The sequence below is a fragment of the Fistularia commersonii genome, chromosome 16 (assembly GCF_037954325.1).
Source record: "Fistularia commersonii isolate RoL2024-O1a breed Wild chromosome 16, RoL_Fcom_v1.0, whole genome shotgun sequence".
Lineage (NCBI taxonomy): Eukaryota > Metazoa > Chordata > Actinopteri > Syngnathiformes > Fistulariidae > Fistularia > Fistularia commersonii.
This window is the reverse complement of record NC_141299.1, coordinates 10,678,057-10,702,997: the sequence shown is the minus strand read 5'-3', so window position 1 is coordinate 10,702,997 and position 24,941 is coordinate 10,678,057. Positions and strand designations below refer to the sequence as shown.

The window sequence follows — 24,941 nt, the reverse complement described above, 5'->3', positions numbered from 1 at the left end:
CATGACTGATAAATTGAAAGCCATATCAGCTTCCAGATCTAAGATGGGTATATATAGTCTTTAACTCATTTATCTCATGTTTATGGCATTCAACAGTGCACTGTGTTAATGTCTGCAAATGCTTCATTTTGTAGAATATTTAAGAAATAAGAAAATGAAAAAAAAATCACTCGTACATTTTCTCTGCTGCTTTTAATCACAGCTCGAAATTTTAAATAAAAAAAAAAAACAACATACTTATTTGAATAATTTAGTGAATGGTTAACAATTAAATATGGTTTCTTGAGCTAAAACTCACAATTTGTTTCTAGTGCAAATGGTAGGGAATTTTTGTTATGTTCCTATCCAATGTCTAGATCAAATTGTAACTGGGGGAAGGAGTTGGATGGTGGCTCTGGCAGTGTAATTTAGCAATATTGACTTTAAGTTAATTTGAGATGAGCTGCAAAATGATGGCTGTGCCCTCTTTTCCCCCCCTGCTGTCTGTCCCCTCCCAAATGGCTCCTCTGCCTCTCCTTTCCTTCTCCTCTCTCATTCTATCTTCTCTCAGATAACAATCAGCAAATATAAAAAGGAAATTTTAGGAAAAGTTGGCAAATGGGTTTTTGGTGAGATTGTGCATGAATATTTTATTTAGCATGAAGTAGTGGTCTCATACATTAATGGTTTTTGCACTGCTGTCACTCTATTTAACCCCACCACCACCACCCTTCTTTCCCACACAAATTAAGACGGGTTCACTGTCTGTTATCTGAATTGCTGATTGCTTCTTGTAATGACTATATTTTTTACTGATTAAACATAGTGGATTCCTTTAGGGGATTGAGGATTGTCAGGCTCATATTAGAAAACAATGTATTACATTTAATTTAACACTTTTTTTCAAGATATATTCTCTTGGTAATAGAAAGTAATACCAAGGGATCAGATTAATGTATTTATAGAGAAAGTGAACACTTTGTCTTCCGGTCAGAATACAGAATATACATAAGTTTACGTCTTGAATCGTATGTTTCTGAATTTGGGAGTTTAAAAATGAACTTTGTCAAGGTTGAAGATCAAAGATTCCTGGTCAACCTACATGGTAAGAAATATAAAAGCTAACTAGTTCATGAATCCACTCCCTTGTCTTACCTGTTATTATCAGTCTACTAATAGACCAAGACTAAGACAGACCACCATCGTTGGCTTGACTAGTGTGACAGCTGGAGTGGCCATCACCTCTGGCTTCCAACTGCATTCTTGCTTTCTGACCTTCTAACACTTAAATTGGCAGGCCGGGTGTAGATTCACTGAACCGATCACAGTGTGTGTGTGTTTGTGTGTGTGTGCCCATGCCCCACACACACCCATTCTGTCTTGAGTTTTTTTAGACGAATGCTTTCATATCTACGCACTTGATTTTAGACCAGATGTAAGATTTAAATATGATTTAATCACATTGCATTTAACAAACTGATAGGTATTTGTTATAGCGTGTATTTGTGGCAGTGAGTGGGCAGTGGCTAGCCATTTAGGAGCCTGACTAGATTCAGCCAGGGTGTGATCCCTCAGCTCTTGGCTGTGTTTGATAAAGATTAATTCAATCCTATTTTCTGCCATGAAATGCTTTCACTAATGTAATTCTCTGTGTCCCCTGTGTGCGTGTGTGTTTCTGCTTCTCTCTCTCTCTCTCTCTCTGCTAAGGAACACTAAGCCCCTTATCCATGTTAACGACCAACAAAAGAAGAGCGAGCAGGGGTAGTGTGTTGTAATACTCTACCACAGATTCATTATCTGTTTAAGTAATGGCGGACTGAACGGGTGCTCACATTTTTCATCATCTGTGTGTGTGTGTGTGTGTGTGTGTGTGTGTGTGTGTGTGTGTGTGTGTGTGTGTGTGTGTTATTAGAGATAGGAGAGAAGAGAGAGAGAGGGAGAGAGAGAATAATGTTTCCTGTGCGGCCTCTTAAGTGAGTCAAGGGAGTCATTGTAAGTTTGGGTGCCAGACATCTCCCGCCTTCGTTTTTGCTGCTGGCCACCAAGCTGGGGTCCAGGAAAGTGTGTCCACATTTTCTGTGGTCAGTGCAGCCTCTCCCTCTCTCAGATTCCTGTTATGCCTCCTTGTGGCAGCCCATAGTAACTGAGGGCCACATAGGCTGGGGATTTTGGTGCCCCAGTGGTCCCTGGGGGCATCCTAACATTCAGTGTCCCATGTGGCTCAACCTTCAGTGATCAAAGGGAGTTAACTAGTAAACATGCAGTTTGGGTACTTCAGGTTGTATCTTGATCTCTGGGCTACCAGAACTTATCGCATGAATGCCAGTCATACCAATGAGAATTCTATGTTCAGGATAGATACATAAACAAATGCATTGTAAATAGATCCATACATTAGAATTAGTCATTACTCTAGTAGTACTAAAAATACCAAAATGATCAATTTAAAATTGCACATAAAAATATAAATGTGTGCCATATACACTAACAACAATTTAAGTGACGTAATCTGTTTATGTTTTGTGTTCATTATGTCTTTATTCAAAAAATGTGAATTTAAATTGAAGTAATTCATTTGAAAGATACGTAAACCCAAATCAATTCTTCGTGAACTTTTGAGGCAAGGATATTCTATGGAAAATTACACTATTCCACAGATTTGAGCTTCATTGTGTATTGTTGTGTAGTCGCTGCTGTGGTCTGTTTCTTGTGATCAGGGTTTTTATCCGAGCAGTTAAAAGAACTGCAGGTGAAAATGCTGTTACTGATACCTGCTGCAGCTTTATATCTGACTGGGTTTAAAGTCAGCAGTCTTCGCAGATTGTGTGTGTGTGTGTGTGTGTGTGTGTGTGTGTGTGTGTGTGTGTGTGTGTGTGTATGTGTGTGTGTGTGAGAGAGAGAGAATAAGAGTGAGAGTTCATTCGTCTGTGCGTGTGTGTCACAGTGAGGGGTATCAGGAATGGATTATGTGTATATGTGTCATTGTGTGAGTCTTTTTATGTATATACGTAAGTGTATGATCTCTGCTGGTTCTCATGTTGCTCTTTGTCTCATGTTGTCACAGTGACCTCTACTGCTTACATGGTCACCCACCTAATACCATACCACTTCCTCTTCACCTAATAGAGAGGAACCCTACATTTTAAGCCGACTCTAGGTGACTCTGTTCTGGAGGATAAATACGCAACACGTCAGCATCCAAAATATATAAATGTTTACAAGATCATCCAACTAAGACTACTCTGAGAATGTGAAATTTCTTTGCATTGTTGTTATTTTTTTAACACTTTGTTCACCTACTTATTTCTAATCATTATCACCAATTCTCATATGAAATAAGGTTATTTTTGTTGTCATTTTTGGTGTGCTTAACCAATAAACGTAACCCCCCCCCCCCCCCCAATAAATGGAATTCCCAAGAACAAAGTCATTTTACATAAAAGAAACAGGCTACATTATAATAGACTGATCCAGAAATCTCCTCTTACAACAAAAATACTTATTGTTAATGTAGTCTGATCTATGCTGTCTGCATCTCTCATATCACTTTCTTGCGAAACTGGATTTTGAACTGATCTCATATTACTTCAAATACATGCTCCCCTTTGCAATGTTTGTAATCTGGCAAACGATGCATAAGTTTGTGAGGCCCCCTCATGGTGACTGGGTCCTTAACAGCTGCTCAGTTTGCTCATGCCTCGGGACATCTCTGGAAGTTTTATAACCCATACAAGGAGAAAATTAGTGTAGCACCAACCACGCCCTTTAGCATTAACTGAAAAGACATTCTCCTACTTCACCTCCATACTGAGTACTTATAATGTAATTTCTGCCTTGATGGAAATGTTTTCAGCACACTAATTTATTATTACTGCCACCGAGTCTCTGAACTTGTTTTTTTTCAGCTATGTTATCATGGCACTCATGCAGCACTTTCCCCTCCTATTATATGTTATAACTCTTACTGAGTAAGAGCATCTGCTAGATACTAAAATAAGTGTTAAGTCGCCCATCTGCAAGTGCCTCTTCAGGCAGTACAGTATATGGGGCAAGAAAGACTCCAAGTATGCTGAGAGTCTCTTTGCTTATCCCTCTTAGCAACTGGTTGGTGTGATATCTGAATATTAATGAAGTCTGGTCCTGAAAGCTGGCTTTGACCGTGACCTAACCATAGCTGTGTCTAACACATATACACAGCCCTTCATCCTCTCCTAGGATGTGAAGATCTTCTTTCCTGAGGGACTGGTAGATCAAGAGGGATGAGGTGTTGATTACAGCAGTGCTAAACATTCAAGTGTGTGTGTATGTGTGTGTGTGTGCATGTGTATATGGGGGGGAGGGGTGCGCGTTTGCATGCATTTGTGTATGTATGCTCTCGCGCGAATGCCAACAGAAAGGCACCAGGTTAAAGACTGAGATGAGGCGGCTTGTGTCTCATCTGGACTTAAAGGCCTGTTGGACACAACAAGAGTGAAGTTGCACTGTTCTTTTTTCAGTACACAAGTCCATGGGCATTGATTTGAAGCCATTTATGAAAGCTCAAATTTAATATTGAGTGAAACCAAATACTTTTTGTATAATTCATCAATATGTTGTTGTAAGTTTACCAATTTATACATAAGTATTTCATTTAAACTGGAACTAAATAAGCTTCCCACTTATGTTATATGGTAAAATTCTACTGCGGATTATCACATCTATAAAGTAAGTGCTTCATCGACTGTTTCATTGATTCAACACAAAAATTTAACACCATTCATGGTAAACAAAATGTGATTGATCCCAGGTTGGACAAATTACTTGGCAAAATTAGCATGGAGAAGATAGTAATACAAGTATAAGTATTTCTTGCAGTGAACTGCTGGAGAAATTAAATTTGATATTTTTTTGGATATAGAGTATGTTAATGAAGGCAGACGTTAAAAATCTACATGTCAATTAGTAAATTTGAAAACAGTGAAACGCAAACATAAAGCAATAGGAAATAAAGACTCATCATGGAAAGTAAAATGTATTTTAAACTGATACTGATTCTATTTGCTGACTGGAAAAAAAATGGATTCTGGTTGTACAGTGTTATTCATTGTGTGTCTTCTCTCTCTTCTTTTAGCAACAACGACGTCTGGACTTATTAACAATCACCAACTCTGGTAAGTCCCTCCGACACACTGGGTAAATTGTTGCCAGCAGGCCAAGTCCCTGCTGCATTTGTGGTAAAGCGCTGCTCTATAGGACTGAGAAAAATTGTGCTGTGCAAGTGAACTGTGTTTCGCAACAATTAGTCATTTGGCTTGCTTATGATTTAGGCGTCTTCATACCGTTTCTCCTTCATAAAAATATTCAGTTTGGTAAGACACTTTAGCGGACCAGATGTTGGTGCTGTCTGAAGCTCATTTTCCTAAGCATTTGAATAAGGATATCCTCAGGACTGTCTTGAAATTAACCTTGCATTGCACTCGTAACTTTGCCTTGAGCTTCAGGCATTTGAAGCAGTTGTTATTGATGAAGTAAAAAAAAGAAATATATGGAGGAAATGTGTTTGTATCAATCCAACTATATTTCTTTGCATCCAAATCTCTGTCGAATATCATGCAATATGTTATATACATGCTCTAAGTGCTGCAGAATGCTTATCTGTACAATATATATATAAAAAATGGGAGAAGGGGGGCATGGTGGCGCAGTGATTAGCGCTTTGGTCTCTGGTTGGATTCCAACAAGGGGACCTTTCTGTGTGCAGGTTACATGTTATATTCACTCACCCAAATGAGTGAATGATTGTTTGTCTGTAATATATGTGGTCCTGCGATTGACTGGCGACCAGTCTTGGTGTACCCCACCTCTTGCCCGATGATCCCCCACGAGCACCCCCCACGACGCTGAGTGTAGAATAAGTGGCAGAGGATGGATGGATGGATTGTGGGAGCGCTTGAAAATTGCAGGTGCATGCATGTATAGCTTGGGAAGTCTCAGTCTGCATATTTGGATTGATGTTTTCACTGAGCAATTTTGGCATTTACCATTCTTAAACAATTAAATATATACTGCTTAAACAACATAATGAATTTAATGAAACTGAAGAAATACTTGTCCCTTATAAACATTCTGATGAACATTGCATTGATTATCTCTAAATCATACAACCATATTATTGTAAACACGGATAGGATATATTGATAGTTGTTTGATTTGTATAGTATTTCTGAGATTTTTATCACATTTAGGGGCTATTTAGGATGTACAATATGTGTATATGGCACATTTTAAAAGCTGTTTTTAAACATAATGAAGATTTTGTATAGTTAGGAATCTACTCAAGGGTCTTAGAGAGGCAGCTGTGCAAATGACAGATTCGCTGAGATGGAGAACATGGAGAAATTTGAAAAACAGGAGACACAAAACAGATGGGGGCACAAGGAGGATACGTCTACCCATATGTCTACTATCTGGATGATCTAATGTGCTTTGATTAGAATAATGCATATGTGAAGCTCTTGCGGAGTGGGTTAATTTAGCAGGTTTTCATTGCAGCTGTTCCTACTGCCCTCGCAGGGATAAAACCTGCCCTTGGTCTTCAGAACTAGACAGAGGGCAACCAGAGAATGTGACCATGGTGGGCGGAAAAAGAGATGGAAAGATCAAACAGTAACACACGTTCTATGACTGAGAAAAGTGAACAAAATGGCATAATGACCTTTACATATGCTAAATGTAAAGACCCTCTGAGCAAACTGCAGGTACTCCTTCTTCCCAAAACAGTTTTTTTTCTTTTTGCCTCGTGTCTACATTGTTTGTAAACTATTTGTACGCAAGACCATCATAGTGCAATATGTTGGATGAAAGTGAGGCAATTTGTTTTTGTCCCTATATCAATTCACTGTTTTAAAAGCATATCAAGGTAACATGTCAAACAACAACATATACAGTTATTAGCAATAAGAATATTGCTTTCAAGAGCAGAAAATATTTTGTTTATAAGGTTGATTTTAATATAATGGTTGCATTTTCAACATGTTTTCAGACTGTACATATAAAAATAAACAATAAACACCCTGAATCTTGAATTTGCACTGAAAAATATTACAATATGGTAATTTATGATCTTAAATTGTTATCATGCTGTGTAACATTCAATTACATTCAATTTGTATTTTTATTCCTGAAAAAAATACTTGTAATGAATTTCGTAATTAAACCAATATTGCACTTTTATTATGATTTTAATAATGAGCTGAAAGGAAAAAGTGTGACCAATATAGGTGACCAAATATCTCTATATTAACAAAACATAATGGTTTTAGCTAAAAATAAAATAAAATGAAATAAAATAAAAAATTGTCAAACTACACTTAAACAAAGACTTTCTGGTGGAAAATGTTAAGGACTAACTTCTTTCGCATTGGTTAGTTTTAGTCTTTCACAAAGTGCCCAACTCCAAACATGTTACAATAACAGTAATGTCAATCTACTCATGAATACAAATGATAAATTATGATGTAGTAATTGTGTTACTGCTTTATGAATTACAAGTTGCAAATGGCCAGTACAAATCTTTAATAATATACCACAAGTCTGTAAAAGCATGTAGATTAAAACCAGATCTCATATGCTTTGACATATTTCCTTGACATACAGTCTGATCCGTAACCTCATTTTTCAATTGGCCCCATTCAGCTACTTTAATATATTTTCCTCTTTTGTACCTATGAAGAGAGGTGTAATTATTTTGAACTTGAATAGATATGTTATCATTTTATACCTTTCAGCATTACCCCTCATACAAAATTTTGTAAAGGCATGAACATTATATTGATCCGTTTACATTGCAAGAGTGGACCTCATACATACACACACATGCACAAACATACGTAGATTTATTTATATATAAATATTCCAGGGACAAAAGGAATCCACTAGGAGGCAACCGCTGTCAAAAACCTAGACGCAATAAGGCAGGTCCCAAAAAGTTGGTGGCATGGCAAGAATGATGTCTGAGGAATCAACACATACGGGCTGCTGGTTATCAGATAAAGTGTGGAATTGTGAGCTGGTCAAGGGGCCAGTGATATCAAAACAAGGCGGCTTCTCACAATATATACGGGTTATCAACCCAAGTCCAGCCCTCTGATAACTGTACAGTAAGCAGAACATGGGTGGCCAAGGACTGGTGAGCATCACAGCCTCTGTCAAGGATAAAATAACAAACATCCAGGAAGATGCCCCCTCCTCCCCCGTGAATGTTCTCCAAAGTGGATACCTAAAGCAAGAAAAGAACAGATGATGCAGAAGAGGAGGATGAGGAAAGGGGTCAAAATCAAGGAATGTTACAACTGCTTGGAGAATTGAAGAGTGTAAGACAGGCTGAAATTCACTGATCATGGCAGCACAGCAATAGTCTTGTACCACAAAAGCACCAGACAGAAACCCAGGTGCAGTGCATGCAAATAGGTATCCGAGACACTTCAGCTCACAGTAACAGTAGGGTGTAAGACACAGCCAGGAGAAGCATACTTAGAGTGCAAAAAAATCAAGTAGCAGGTATAGTGCACAGGAAAATTTGCTTTGAGTCAGAGCTGGAAGTCTCAAGGTCAGGATGGAATACACCTCTTGAAGAGGATGACAATGACCAAGCTAAGATCTTGTGATACTTCTACATTCAGACTGGCAAAGTAATGATGGCTAACAAACCAGACAATGTGTCAATCATGTTAACAAGAGAGGAAGGTAGAGATGATAGATGTAGCAATCACAAGCGACAGAAAAAGGGAACAAGGGAAGCTTGGAAAATGTCAAGGGCTGAAAGGAAAGCTAGAGAGTGTGGAATGAAGGCAACGATTAAAGGCATTGGTGGCAAAAGTGTTGATCAAGCATACAGAGCACTGGTAGCTGTGATCCCAAACTGCGAGGTTGGCTCCTGAAGGTTTGAGGTACAACATCTGGGACTTATGTCCAGATGTTTTGTAAAAAAAGTTTCCTCCATATTCTTTTGCTTGTTTGTTTGTTGGCTCTTTTTTTACAAAATTCTGTCAAAAAGTTTTGAGTATTGTTCCTCTTTTTCAGTTACCTTCAACAGTCCAGATGCCCTATGAAAAAGCAAATTGTTAATTGTGGTACCATCTGACATGTGATACACTGATACACAAAGCCTACAGTTACAGATGTTTTTTTTTGTTGTCAGTTTACATCCTCATCAAGAGAAAGTAGAAACAGAGGGGATATTTATTGCAAATGTTACCTACGAGTGGAGAAAACAGAGCCACATAATAAGCAAACAAATGGTGGAACAGAAAGCAAATATCAGTTTCTACTTAAATGGGACGTTTGCTTATCAATATGTATCAGAAGATTATCAAGCAGCTGTATGTCAAATGTATCCATTCACGCATCAGTTGATTGTTTCCCAGAAAGGTGTCGTAGCTGAAGTAACACTGTCAGCAAAAGCTATTGCAAACACAGTAGTGTTACAGCATAACCCTCTTTGGCATTTACATTCCATTTGTCAACTTAACCTTGGGTTTTTTACTTGTTAAAAGATTTGTTTTGCACGTAGACTAAATGAGTGTCAGATTCCAGTTATACTTGCTGAAGCCTAATTATATACCGTGTCCTCTATATTATATCCTGGCTTTCGAAATGCTAAGGTGGTTGATTGGGTGTGTGCATTAAAACCCATCCCTGGGGTCTTTATCCTGTTAGTAGTGCAACGTTTGTACTTTTTTGTTTATTTGTTTTGCTCACCAAATCAATGACACATGTTTTCTGCAATATAATATAAATATTTATTTTACTGCCATTATGATACAAAAGGTAGAGCAATGCAGTTTTGCCCTTTTGGTGGGCACGTTTTCCCTTCAGGGCAAGATTTCATTATTGCTCTCTGACCAGTTATAGTGTTTGGCCACCCATTGTATAATGTTTCCTTAAAACTGTATAAGATTTAGTTTTTTTCTTAAGACTTGCATTTCCTTCTTTTAATCAGCTCATATTAATCATTTCAATGGAAACCTCTTTTGAGGATTTAATCTACGTCTATTGCAAGGCCTGAGACTGAAATAGCTTTCAGTTTCTTGTAACTGGTTTCGTCTTTTGACCACAATTGAGCTCAGTGTGCTGTGTAAATTATTGCAGGTCATTATTCAGTCCGTTGTTATGTGTGGCCTTGAAGGGAAGTCTATTATAGTCTTAACTTGACGGACATATTTTATACCGCCCTTCTGCAAATTACTATTCAAAGTAGGCTAACAGACATGCACGTGTAACTCACACAAATGCGTGTGCACACTCACACACACACAAATGCCATAGTGAAGGTTATTATGATGGCTGTATGAGGGGCAGGTGGGACTTAGAGGTGAACAAGACTGATATGGAAACACACAGGACACCCTCCTTTTCCCTGCAGATAAAAGATGTTTTGCCACCTTTGCTTCCGTTCTCCTTGGCACCTTCTAACCTTGTCTATGCCTACATTGATGTCACCTTTTCTCTGGTGTTCTAACTTGGCAATAATGATATCTACTTTGAAATATTCGTAAATGTTTAAGTCTCTTTTCCTTGCCCTTTTTACGTTGTGCCGTTCTCTTTTTATTCAGCCATCAATTCTTTGTGTACGGTCTAAATTGCTTGTACAGCGTCGGGAATCATGGGGTTTGAACAAGCTAATAGGATCAAGTGGCTTCATAACATGGTTTGTGTGAGAGTGTGTGAGAGAAAAAGGGCATTTAGAGGGGACTTTAAAGAAACCATATCTCTGAGTAACCTTCGCATATCAATAATTTGTTTAAATTAAGAAGATGCAAAAAATAAGCAACCCGAATCGCCTTGCTCCCGCTTTGTCATTTCACACACACATGCACAACCACTCCCGCACAGAGCCACTCAAACCTCACTCGACCCTCTTTAATTGGACACTTGAGCAGTGCATGGCTGCATCTGGCTCCTGTTGAACACAGCCTGACATTTCAGACTGCTGACCTTTCCAGCCCTGCCACAACTAAATAATGATTAGTCCCGGCAACTGTTCCACCACAGCAACAGCCAGGTACACACACATTCAAACAAGCAGGTACATTAACTGCACAAATACAGGAGCAAACTGCACAATACACAACAAAACACCTGCACTGACAGCTTTGTCTTTTCACAGCCAGAAAATGGGGTGTGGACATTGATTTGAGAGACTATTGTCATTCTTTTGGCCTATCGATTAGATTGTCCTTTTCCATATCTGCAGTCAGCGCCCCATAATGCATTGTTGTAAATTAACTCTGCTTGCCTCTATTTAGTTTATCCTTTCCCCTTCATGCGCTCTCAGCATTACAGTGGAAAAAGGTCAATCATATTCATGAGATCTGGGCAGATTTTAGAGGTTGTATGTAAGAAGGTGTACTTGCACACCTCATTTTAGTGTTTGTGCATAGACCTGGACACCCTGAGAGTATGAGTGCTTGTGTATCCTGAATATATAGAAGCTGTACAGAACAGAGGAAATAGGTAGTTCTCCCCTTTTTTGGCAACCAATATTTGTATATATATATATATATATATATATATATATATATATACACACATACATACATACATATATACTTGATGTGGAACTACAGTTAACATTGGTATCTGCCAAGTCAAATCTACAATTTTCTTTAAACGGGTTACGAATGAATTTTGAAATTCATAGAATCTCACATCTTCTTCACCCCAGGAGCTGACTGGTGAAATTAGTAATAACCATGCAATTAGTCAAATAAGGACCTAAGAAAATTGATCAATCTGCAGAAAGCCATTTAGTAAAAAGCACAGCGATGTAAACAGATGTAAACCATAATAACAAAACACACGACCAAAAACCAACATGGGAAATAATATTTTGTGGGTCGGGGGACTGATGATAGTCATCTTCACTTAAAAAAAGAACAACAACAGACTGTATTCATTGAGGTGAAAATACATTTAAGCAAATACATATGTTAGCTTAAAAGAACCCAACTAACTATTCTATGTGATACTGCTATCCTAAACTCCCTCTCTAAACTCCCATTAGTTGTGCAACCTCTTTGCTAAATATCAAATTTACAGGGCTATACTTTTTGAAAATTCTATTTAAAAAAGAAAAACAAACATCAAGTAAATTTGATTTCCATTACAACTTAATCAGTTGCCTATGCAAACCAGGAGCCACATTGCACCTCTTGCAGCGGGGACGTTTGACTCCAGTTTCATTTCTGTTGCTGTAGATTAACATCACTGGGCAGCTCTCCAAATGGTATAATGATGTATCATGTTTTTATATCTTTGTTGGTATGGTTGTATTCTTTTAATTATGATGCATGTATCTTGGTTGCATTGTGAATTACACTCATTTATTTCCATCACATTTTTTCCTAAAGCAGGGGCCTCCTTCTTACTAAAACATTCAAAGTGTTTATTTCATCTACCTCAGGAGTCTTTCAAATTATCCACTGTGTACTTTTGCTGTATGAGTCCAAAGAAAGCATATTTGTGACACAGCATGACTATTGTGTAGATATTTAAGTAGTGGTTTGTTCTTTTTAAGCTGTACACAATGCATTCAAAAGTCTTTATCTGTTTGACCTGGTGCTGTCTGAAGTGGAATGACATAGAGGAACCCCTTATTTGTTGATTTAACTTGGATTTTTTTATCATTAATTCACATCTATATTGAATCAACTTGGAGGTAAAAAACAAAGATCTAGTCAACTAAGTATGTGTCGTACTGTGTAAGAAGCAGCATTAAACAGTTCTTTGTTGTGCTCAGTGTATTTCTCTGAAATGCTAATTGTGACCTTGCAAATTCTTTAAAAATCCAAACAAGTGTTTAAATTGTGTTTTCTTCTCCATTTGGTGGTACTGCAGCAGGCTTTCTTTAATTACACACAATAAAAGTGGCAGCATCATGCAAATGTACATCAAGCAGGGACCATTAAGTCCGACTGTCAAGAAGAAACAAAACAAAACAAAAAAATAAAATTCTTTTTAAGTCGTCCTGGTCTCATTGTCTGGCAGCTAACCTAGTCAACATGATGTGCAACTTCCTACTTGGCATCTGAGCCTGTTGTAAGCTGATAAAAATCTTACTGGCTTATTGGCTGGATTCTTGTGAGGATGACCCGTTTTTAGTCTGGACATATACAGAGACGTGTTTCTCACCTTGAGTAAGGGTGGGGATGAGAGAGACAGAGGAGAGAAAGCAAGTAGAGCATTATTTACAAAAAGTACTGTCATGCATTTGAGTGAATGAGCAGCTGTGAAAACAACACTTCCTATTATTGCCCTAATTATATTCTTTCTCTGTGAATTTGCATATTTTATCTCCCTCCTCTACATTATGGGGTACTATACTTCCATTTTGATGTGAGGGGAAAAAACCCAACACATAAAACAAACAAAGACGGAGATGGAGGACAGGCGGGAGGAAGGGAGAGGGATATAACAGCCGACTCATATTGAGTATTTTCCAGATGATTTTGTTAAAGGCTTCTCAGCAGCGTAGCTAAATAAACAGCAGCATGCTAATGAATGGAGAGCGAGCATGACAATTTATCAGACCAAGAATGGAGGAGTCTGAGAGATAGGAGGATGAAAGATGGGAGTGTTAGGGGAGTCAGGATAGCAAAATACAAAACATATTTCAAATATATTTTGTGTCAAAAATTGGAAAAAAAAAGGTGTCCTCAGCCTATGCGCCTGAAGCTAGTCTCTTTGTCAAGCCTATAATACTAATGTAAAGTAAATATTCCCAGTGTCATAAATACACTAATTTCACGCACTATACACACAATCAAACACACGTTTCTTGTTTTTGCAAAGAAGGATAGAGAGTGTTAAACTCAGAGGACAGTAAATGACAACAGAGAGGTATTGACTCTGTCTGTCCTTCTTCGAAAAGGGTGACGTGACGAAGACAGTAAACAGGCTGTGAACAGGCTGTGGGCTCTGAGATTATTTCTTTGTCACCAGCAGAGCCACCAGTGTTGCTGAGCACTGCTGTGGAGCAAATCCTCCTAGAGAGGACTGATTGGATTTTTGTTCCAGGGAGCCTTTTGTGTTTGCGCCATAGGGACTAGATAATAGGGGTTGATGCCTCTCTGTCTCCGTGTTATGGCTTGTGGATTGAGTTTTTAGATTTTACGTGTATGTGTTTGTGCATGTGGGGTGTCAGGTCATTGTCTCTCAACAAGCGCTATATCACTGTTATTTACAAATGAATGAATGCTCCAGAGCATAAAGAATTGGGGCACTGCCACCGAGAGGCTTAATATTTTAGGATGTAACTCCTCTAAGTTGATCATATGGGAATATTTAATGTAACACACCATGGAGCCTGCAGTATAGGTATAAATAGCCAGGAGATGCCGACTCCCGTTTCCCCAGTCATCATCTCCCTGGACTGTGACTTTGTCACTCTTAGAACTGCATGTGCAGTGCATTTAGCTAATGGAAATGTATGTAGACTTCTGCATTTTTAAATAAAAAAAAAAAAAGATCAATTATTGATTTGTGAAGGAAAATTCTACTTAAATGTCCTACTCACACAGTTAGGTGAGGCACCGGGTGCAGCTGTTTTCCAAGAGAACATGGTCCAATTTTTCTTGAAGAAACATCTATACAGCAGTTGCTTGAACCAAAGACGTACAGGCTTAGATTTCTCTGCAGCAAATGCATTCAGTATTTAAAAAGTGTAAAAAAATTAATTCAGGTTTGTTTATGTTTTTGATACTAATACTGGGACAAAACATTGTTTCTAAACTTTTTTGGTTTCTTGCTTCTCTTAGAAAATCATTTATGAATCGAGGACAATTTCATTTTTACTTTCATGGGTCAGCGTAATTTCATATACGCTGGCTGAAATGAAACCAAAAAATTTGAAATAAATGAAGAGTTTTGAAACAAATCTTGTTCTTTTTCCCCTTTCAGCTTTTGCCTTCAGGGGTCGCCACAGCAAATCAACCTTCTCCATCTTACCCTAAATTTTGAAATAAAGAAAGAAAGAAAGAAATAGAATTGGTTGGAATAAAATAGTACATCAATTAATTCATTTTTTTAGTTTTCATATTTATTGATACTTCTTCAGGAATAAGAAACAAGGAGCTGGCCTGGCAAAGCTAGCAAATAAACTAAGAAAATGACCACTAGGTTTTAATGTGATTGCTGCACCAGCAATCTTTATTGAGCTTAAAATGTATCTTGACTATCTTCAACTCTTAATAAATGGCACTGAAGGATTTGTGATCTGTGACCTTGCCTATCCTTGACTGTGTGTTTTGGAGGGTCTGTGTCCAGGTGGTCAATAGGCGAGTAAAGGCCATTATTTGTCAAAGCTTCTTTTTCCCTCAACATGCTACTCCCTAATCTGCCCCCTCCATACCTTCACCATTATGACTGGTCTACTATTCCTTTGCGAGAAGCGAGCGCTGTTTGACCAGAGCTTTATCTGCTATTATCTCTCAGATTCTGTGCACCTGTGAGCCCAGCTCCCCTCTACATGTTGGGCAGTGCATTGTTGCTCAACCAATCCCAGCAGCTCCCCAATGTCAGTTACAGCAATAATATAAGTTCTCCCGGTGCCTTCGGCTCTCTCTGACAGCTGCCTTGGAGGAAAAGGTGAGAAAAGCAGGGGGTTAAGATGAGCCATATTTCTGCCAGACCAAAGCCTACCCACCAGCTATGTGCTGTTGCTCACCTGGCTGCCAGATAAGTAGAGATTAGAGAAGAGAAGGGGAGACAGTGAAAAAGGTATTAGAGGCAAAAGAAAAATTCTCCCAGAAACTCAGAGACAGCCTTGATAATTTTGGGATTTCTTGTGTCATGTCTGACATTTGATGCCTGACCGAAAAGGCCAAAGAGACGTACAAATTGCTCTTATACTGGTCAGTCCTCACTCTCATACAGTTTCGCTGGTTTTCTTTATGTAGCTCATACATATGAATATATTTGGCCACCGTATGCTTGATAATTTTGTGAATTCCCGATCTAGTTAGCAGAAAATAACAGTCTGGTGACACTGGCAAGATCAATACAAGGCCACAGCAGTAGGCAGAGTGCCCATAATGAACTAAATTGACTGAAGCTGAAATATGATCAGTATTTCTCTGGTGGTCATTATGTTCTTTATAAAGAAGATCAATGTCTCCTGTGTGTATCACTAAGTATACGCAGTATGCTGGCAGGGCCAGCACTGATACCTTTCTAAAAACTTAATGAGGGATTTGTTTGTACCAACATTTCCATGTGTTTCTGCTTCTTTTACTTATTTCTTTTGCCCTCTTTCAGTTTGATTTCAGGCCCTGCAACATCACTAACTGATGTGCTTGTATGAGACTGTGGTTTTCATTTCATGGGCTACCACCTTTTAAATTGGAAGATGTGTGTGTTATGGATGATCAGTAATTCACATGGATCTAATTAAGAGGCACAATAACAGAAGCATTCCTGAAATGACTTTGAACAAAATAGGGGAAAAGCATAATTTTGGTCTATAAACAATTATTATTGCTCGAAGGAACACGCATACTGTTCAGGACATTCACACTTCCTTAATATTTGGACATTTATTTTAGAATCTTCCTTATTTTTTTTTTTCCCTGATCTTATAGTGTCTGTCCATTACGTTCTTAAAAATAATTCATTAATCCCACCTAGCTATGCCTGGCATCATCACATAGCTTGGCTTGTATCTAACCTGCTGCACAGAATGATAATGACTGCTGCCAAATATCATCATGAACACACCTGTAGCAACATCTGTCCATCCTGCAGATCAGCGCAGATGCTGTCTTTTGACAGACTGTCTGTCCTCTGTAAAGTTGATTCTCTCTCGCTCTTACTCTCTCTCTCTCTCTCTCCCACACACACACACACACACACACACACACACACACACACACACCTGTAATTCTCTAAGAACAAAAAAGTCTTTTGCGTTTGTGTCACATTGCAGCACAAACGCACATTGAAAACACTGATCGGAGGAGCATACAAGTTGTTGATCTCTGTTGGAACTCTTTGTTATTACCAGATCCACACTGCAATGATCACGTGTGTTCCTGCAGTCTAATTCCATCATGAGCATCATTCCTGTTATTATCCCGTGTCTCCCCTTAATGCAGGCTAATGGAGGACCAATTATGATAGATGAGCCTTGCAGGGTGGAGCTAATAGGCAGGACATGATGTCTGGCTTCTGTCCTGACTCAAGTCTTTATGGTTCATCTCGCCCAACAGAAGAATGTGGCAAATATAGTCTTATGATTATTGATCCACACTAACATTATTCCACCAGTTTTAATTAGTTACTGTGTTGTTTTGCAAATTACGCTGCCAACAATTTAGGAGAAATCAGTGCATCCTTTGTGTTTTTAAAGAAAATAATAGCCTATTGGAATAGTTATGATATGAAGTTAGGCTTTTAATTCTCAAAACAATAGTTAAAAATCAATCGGAACATTGACCAATACTTAATGGGTAATTAAAGCCTTGTGATTTATATAACTTTTAGTTATTTTAGACCCAGTGTTTCAATGGCTTCTATTTCTCCTTCTATTTCTGCAGTATACTTATAGACTTTTTGTAAAGCTGTGAAAAATGTGAAAAGTCTTTATGGTTCATCTCGCCCAACAGAACAATGTAGCAAATAAAGTCTTATGATTATTGATCCACTTTAAACTTTTTGTAAACTCCATTTGTGGCTGTTGTATTAATTTGCACATGGATTTGCATGTACATACAAAAGCAAAATTCCAGTTGCTTAAAAAAAAGAACTACCCACTATACATCTGACAAAAAATACTATATATGCTTATATGTGCTTATCTATGCATATTCCTCTTATTTAGTTGATTAGTCAAAAATCTTCTCTTTTCATTTTTGTCACATGTCAACAATTATCGCCTGTTCCCATGAATCCCACCCAGTCCACAGAAATGAGCAATTATCCAGGGATTTTCAAATGAGAGGTCTTTTTGACCTTTGTTTAACTCACAAACTCCAAGATATATCTAGTAAATAACATTGTCATGATAAACTACTTTAACTAAATAAAATCGCAGGTGTTATTTATAGTATGAACAAGAGCTAAGTTCCTAGTAACGCTTAAAGTGGCAAAAAGACTCAAATCCTGAGACCCTTGAACCACTTCCATTTTCACTTCTTTGGTGCCAAGTACCTCTGACTGCAAACAAAGTTTCTGTTCCTAGCGATATGCTCCAATGGTTTCTGGGGGAGCCAAAGCACCTTCAGCCCAGACAAGATAAATAACCTTTGAACGTGCTCTGGGTCATCCAAAGGGCCCCTTGATAGCTGGATTGACTCAGAACACCTCTAACAGGAGACTTCCAGGGGCCATCTTTAACAAATTCCTATGTCACTCTAGGAGACTCCTTCTTGTATATCTATTCCAACCTCCTTGCAGATGTCTGAGCTTCTGAACCTATCTCTTAGGCTAGGACCATGAACAAAATGGATGTCAATGGTTTGCTTTTCCAGACCCCAACACCCACTGGAAAATCTTTTGATTTCCTGCCAAGAATTCAGACACAGCTCTCACCACAGCTATAGAGACACCCGTATGCAACAATGCCCCTTTCGTCTCATATTTCACAGCACCTTCATCAGAGCACCTAGTGTGACTGGGTCGTCTGTCTCCTTCAGATTCACAAAACACACATCCATTAACACAACCATGATGCACGCGCTCGTGAACTCTCCAGGAGTCACATGAGAGTGAAGAGCTGGTCCATTGTTGAATGACTAAGACATACTTAATTTGTTCCTCCTGTATCAAAGGTTCGACCGTGGACGAACCACCCTGCATGAGCAATCCTCAAAAGGGTTGCCATTGAGAAGCTTCTTAACCACCTCTATGAACTCCATCGAGGAACTCGATAAGCCTTCACGTCTCTTCCAGCTCACTTACAGCGAAGATGACGAGTCCATTGGTTAAAGAATTGTGTCAAAATGATCAATTCCCACCATGATGATATACCCCTGGAAAGGTCAACTGTTTTATGCTGCTGTTAACAGTATCAGCCAAGTCCTCCTTGACCTTCTTGAGTTGTCTTGACAGTTTGCAGAAAACTCTTCTAGACCACCAAAAAATCATTCTTAGTTCCTTCTTCAAAGTGCATCACTGTAAGTTTCACTACAATGAAATGAAGGCTCAAGTTCTTCTTAACCCCTAGGATGCATCAAGGACACAAGACAGGAGACACCTGGGCCAGGCCCAAAATACTTTCCATTTCTGCAAGACAGCTTCCATCAAAAATGACACGATGTAACAGTTGATCACATTGCCGCTATAATAACCTGAAAACCCTATTGCAGCCCTTTGAATCATTTCCTAACGTTTAAGCACTAAAGAAGGCCCATTTATAATCCAAGTGCCAAACCTCTACGCAGGAGAAATTCCTCCTGAAATGTGAATCACAGACCACGGAGACAATGTTCTTCGCAACACATTCCCATTTCCCCCACCCTAGCTATTTGGTTTGCCTGGTTTGTGCATCAAACATCAATACCACCCTGTCCAATTAACCACCAGGTGTCTATCAGCTGTCTTGCCTTGTTGTTCCAATGGTTTCAAACATATAGCTATCAGAGCAGAGTGATGATATCTTGGGGTTTCTGGTATCACCGTATGTTTACATTTACAACATTTATACACAGTGTTATGCTTGAACAGAGACATGTCCAGTGAAGACCTTTAAAGCTGAGCAACTTTGAAAAAAACATAAATAGTAGGACCAGTTCAGTCTGTGGAGCCGGCTCTATGCGCTGAGGTGGAATTAAGAGATACACTATATGGCCAAAAGTATTCACTCACGTGCCTTGACTCGCATATGAACTTAAGTGACATCCCATTCCGAATCCATAGGGTTCAATATGACGTCGGTCCACCCTTTGAAGCCATAACAGCTTTATGGACCTTGTTTATGCACTGGTGCGTAGTCATTTTGGAAGCTCCAAACTGTTCCCGCAAAGTTGGGAACATGGAATTGTCCAAAATGTCTTGGTATACTGAAGCTTTCCAAGTTCCTTTCACTGGAACTAAGGGGCCATGCCCAGCTCCTGAAAAACAACCCCACACCATAATCCCCCCTCCATTAAACTTCACATTTGGCACAACTCATTCAGATAAGTAGCGTTCTCCTGGCAACCGCCATATCCAGACACATCCATCAGATTGCCAAATGGAGAAGTGCAATTTGTCAATACAGAGAACACATCTCCTCTGCTCTGGAGTCCAGTGGCAGCACGCTTTACACTACTGCATCCGATGCTTTGCATTGCACTTTGTTGATGTGTGGCTTGGATGCAGCTGCTCGGCCATGGAAAGCCATTCTATGAAGCTCACTGCACACTGTTATTGCCCTAATATGAAGGCCACATGAAGTTTGGAGGTCAGTAGCGATTGACTCTGCAGAAAGTTGGCGACCTCTTTGCACTATGCATCCCAGCATCAGCTGACCCCGCTCCATAAGTTTACGTGGCCTACCACTCCACTAGCTGAGTTGCTGTCATTCCCAAACACATCCATGTTTTCAGCTGACAGTTAACTGTGGAATATTTAGGAGCGATTAAATTTCACGACTGGATTTGTTGCACAGGTGGAGTCATATCACAGTTCCAAGAATGGGCCGCTTGTGAGAGTGGCCCATTCTTTCACAAATGTTTGTAAAAACAGTCTGCATGCCTAGGTGCTTGGTTTTTATACATCTGTGGCCATGGGAGTGATTGAAAAACCTGATACCACTTATTTGGATGGGTGAGCAAATACTTTTGGCCATATAGTGTATCTAGCTGGTACACACAACTTCCTGCTCTACAGCTCTGGCTCCTTGGATATATAGAAAAACAAAGCCATGCTAAGGGCCAGCAATATCATGTCCCCACATTTCCCTGCTACAAAGTGGATATTATGACACTTTTTCATTGATGAACCAACAGATTTGTGAATCGAAGCAGCAAAAAATAAGGGATGATAATAATTTTAAAAGATCGATGTGTATAGGTCATGGTTCTAAACAGTCTCTAATGCCCTTATTAAACATGTGATGTATATCATTAAACATTTACATTGTATTACATATTACTACCTTACCTTAGCAGAGGTCAGTCAAAAAGGTGAAATAGACACTTATGTTAGAGTAGCTTAGGATCATGGGAGTTGTCACTTTTGTCACAATTACCTATTAATCTAATGTGATTCAAAACACTGACTTGAGCAAATTAATCACAATGAGGCACATTGCACAAATTGTAATTCCCCTTTAAGTGTATGGTCTTTCCAGGTCTGTGGAATGAGGGACACATAAACAGAATCACTTTCGTTTCCAAAATCAAACTCTGACAGATTCTTCTCAATGTTATTTTATTTTCTACATCACGTTGATAACCCAAGGCACAGATCCACCAGTCACAACACTTCAAATGATTCACTTTAAAAAAATGAAACTGTCTTGAATGTATGGATGGATACATTAAAAGGGAAAAAAAAAAATGCTAGTAAGCCCAAATATTGGGGACAAAATAATGATTATGATAATTAATACAAAAGCACAAAAATAATGGGGAAAAAAAACAAATTTGGGCACAAATGAATTGCTTCAAAAATGTTATCTGCAATTGGTGTCTCTTGAAATTAAAGTAACACATATTAGTAAAGTCACTTAAAGCTATGTAAATATACTGCAAGTATAATTCGTTAATAGGAGACCAAGTGGAATGCCTTAGTAATGTTAATTAATTTACATATTCCTATGGTTTGAAAATTCCAAGAAGATTCAACTCAATATACAATTTTATTTTTAGACTCAATTTGGATATACCACACTTTACAGTGTTAGTTTGTTAACAGTCTTGTTTATCTTGTAAATGCTGTAATGACAGAAAACAGTATGATGTGCAAATTATATTACGTATGATAAAGATCTGAATTAATAGAAACAGCAACAAGTGTGTGTGAGCCTGTGTGTGTGTGTGTGTGTGTGTGTGTGTGTGTGTGTGTGTGTGTGTGTGTGTGTGTGTGTGTGTGTGTGTGTGTATGGACTAACTATGTACTATATGGGCAACGCATAACCAAAAATGTTGTTTGATGTACAGCATTAAAGTAAATAATATTAATGATGATACATTTTATTAAGTGCTATTCTCAACTCTGAAGAATACCGTTCAGACCTACTTTGGGGCAAAAAAGTATTTAGTCAGCCACCAATTGTGCAACTTCACCCCCTTAAAAAGATGATAGACACCTGTACTTTTCATCATAGGTACACTTCAACTACGAGAGACAGAGAGGATGGAAAGAATCCAGGAATAACATTGTGGGATTCTTAATGAATTAATTGGTAAATTCCTTGGTAAAATAAGTATGTAGTCGCCAGCATCAAGCAGGATTTCTGGTTCTCACAGACCTGTAACTTCTTTTTTAAGAGTCTCCTCTATCCTCCACATGTTACCTGTATTAATGGCACCAGTTTGAACTAGTTATCAGTATAAAAGACACCTATCCACAACCTCAAACAGTCACACTCCAAACTCCACCATGCCCAAGACCAAAGAGCTGTCAAAGGACACCAGAAACAAAATTGTAGACCTGCGCCAGGCTGGGAAGACTGAATCTACAATTGGTAAGACTCTTGGTGTGAAGAAATCAACTGTGGGAGCAATTATTAGAAAATGTAAGACATACAAGACCACTGATGATCTCCCTCGATCCGGGGCTCCATGCAAGATCTCACCCCGTGGGGTCAAAATGATCACAAGAACGGTGTACAAAAATTTCAGAACCACACGAGGGGACCTAGTGAATGACCTGCAGAGAGCCGGGACCAAAGTAACAAAGGGTACCATCAGGAACACAGTGCGCCGCCAGAGACTCAAATCCTACAGTGCCAGACGTGTCCCCTGCTTAAGCTTGTACATGTCCAGCCCTGTTTAAGTTTGCTAGAGAGCATTTGGATGATCCAGAGGAGGATTGGAAGAATGTCCTATGGTCCCATGAAACCAAAGTAGAACTTTTTGGTAAAAAATCAGCTTGTCGTTTCTGGAGGAGAAAGAATGCTGAGTTTCATCCAAATAACACCATACCTACTTTGAAGCATGGGGGAGGAAGCATCATGCTTTGGGATTGTTTTTCTGCAAAGGGACCAGGAGAACCGGTTCGTGTAAAGGAAAGAATGAACGGGGCCATGTATCGTGAGATTTTGAGTGAAAACCTCCTTCCATTATCAAGGGCATTGAAGATGAAATGTAGCTGGGTCTTTCAGTATAACAATGATCCCAAACACACCACAATGAAGGAGTGACTTCATAAGAAGCATTTCAAGGTCCTGGAGTGGCCTAGCGAGTCCCCAGATCCAACCCCATAGAAAATCTTTGGAGGGAGTTGAAAGTGTGTGTTGCCCAGCGACAACCCCAAAACATCAGATCTGCATGGAGGAATGGGCCAAAATACCAGCAACTGTGTGTGAAAACCTTGTGAAGACTTACAGAAAATGTTTGACCTCAGTCATTGCCAGTCAAAGGGTATATAACAAAGTATTGTGATGAAGTTTTGATCTTGACCAAATACTTATTTTCAACCATAATTTTAAAAAATTATGATTTTCAGGATTTTTTTTCTCATTCTCTCTCATAGTTGAACTCTACCTATAATGAAAATTACAGGCCTCTCATCTTTTTAAGAGGGAGAAGTTGCACAATTGGTGGCTGACTAAATACTTTTTGCCCCGCTGTACACATGTACACAAAATACAAATTTAAAAGACACAATAAAAATAAAAACAATAAAATTGAAAACATGGTAAAAAAGATAGATGAATAACAAATGGATGATAACAATGGAAAAAAGGTTTTAAAAAATATTATAGAAACAGGATGAAAATTGCAATTTGTCCAAATATGTATATTTCATACAGTAAGGTGGGCCAGTTGTTGACGAAAAGACCGATAATTGTAAAAGTAACAAAAGAAAAAAATGCTGTACAGTAGTGTGCATCCAAGGAGTCCAGCTTTGATTGTTTCTCAAATAGTCTTTATATTATCTTCACTTTAAAAATTGAGAATTGTGAGAATTTCAGAAAGTGTTTTAAAAGTACATACAACCTGCAAAGTTTCTTTAAAAAAAGAAAAAAAAAAGTATCATCTTATATCAGAGCACTTTGATAAACATGCCTTCTTGGAATTCAACAGCCTTGTGTTGCCAAACCCAGCCTGGAGGACAGGAATGCCATTGAACAGAAGCCTAGATTAACAGTAATCCCATGTGCGAATTGGTTAGGAGCTGGATAAATCTCTTGTCCATCACTCTTATATCTGTTTGTTTTCCGAGGCTGTGTCAAATTAGCATTACAGCAGTAGATTAGATAAAATGGCATAAAAAAAGAAGTTATAATTGAGCCTCATCTTTTAAAGTTCACATCCACTACCAGTGGCACTGCTTGAAAAGCAAGTGTTTGTTGGCACATGAAGGAATGATAATCATAATTAATAACAATACTAGGAATAGCAATAACTACATTTAAAAAAAAGAGAAAAAGTTTCTATTTGTTCAAACTGTGGTATTTTTACACATTGATCTTTTCTGGAGAAGAACTTTCAAAACTAAATATCTGAAAATGAATGAATAAACAATTGGAAAACATTAGGAAAAAAAAGCCCTGTGAAGTTCTGCATGAATTACTTCTCAATTACAGCAGCAGATGAAGCAGAACCAGATCGCCTGTGTCGTTTATCGACTGCGGAGGAACAACTGAAGGAAGCCCTTGTACGAGTTTATGTCATTCAGTTGGCTTTCTTGTGACACAAATAACGGACGAGACGTGTGAGCCAAGAATAACACGCGACAGGACACACAGATCAATAAAAGTTGTTTAGATAAAGACATAATCGTGTTAACTTTTCTCAGGTTTGTTCCTGGTAAGAGACAAGACCGTCTTACTTAAT

The 24,941-nt window shown here is 38.6% G+C and overlaps 1 protein-coding gene across 1 annotated transcript in view; it reads left to right on the top strand.

Annotated features, from left to right (window-relative positions):
- The window catches only part of agbl4 (AGBL carboxypeptidase 4), a 281,454-nt gene that overhangs the window by 185,687 nt on the left and 70,826 nt on the right, over nucleotides 1–24,941 (top strand). The window contains exon 6 of the mRNA XM_086161185.1: nucleotides 5,090–5,129. Coding sequence (XP_086017311.1) covers nucleotides 5,090–5,129 — 40 coding nt within the window. The remainder of the gene's footprint in view (nucleotides 1–5,089; nucleotides 5,130–24,941) is intronic.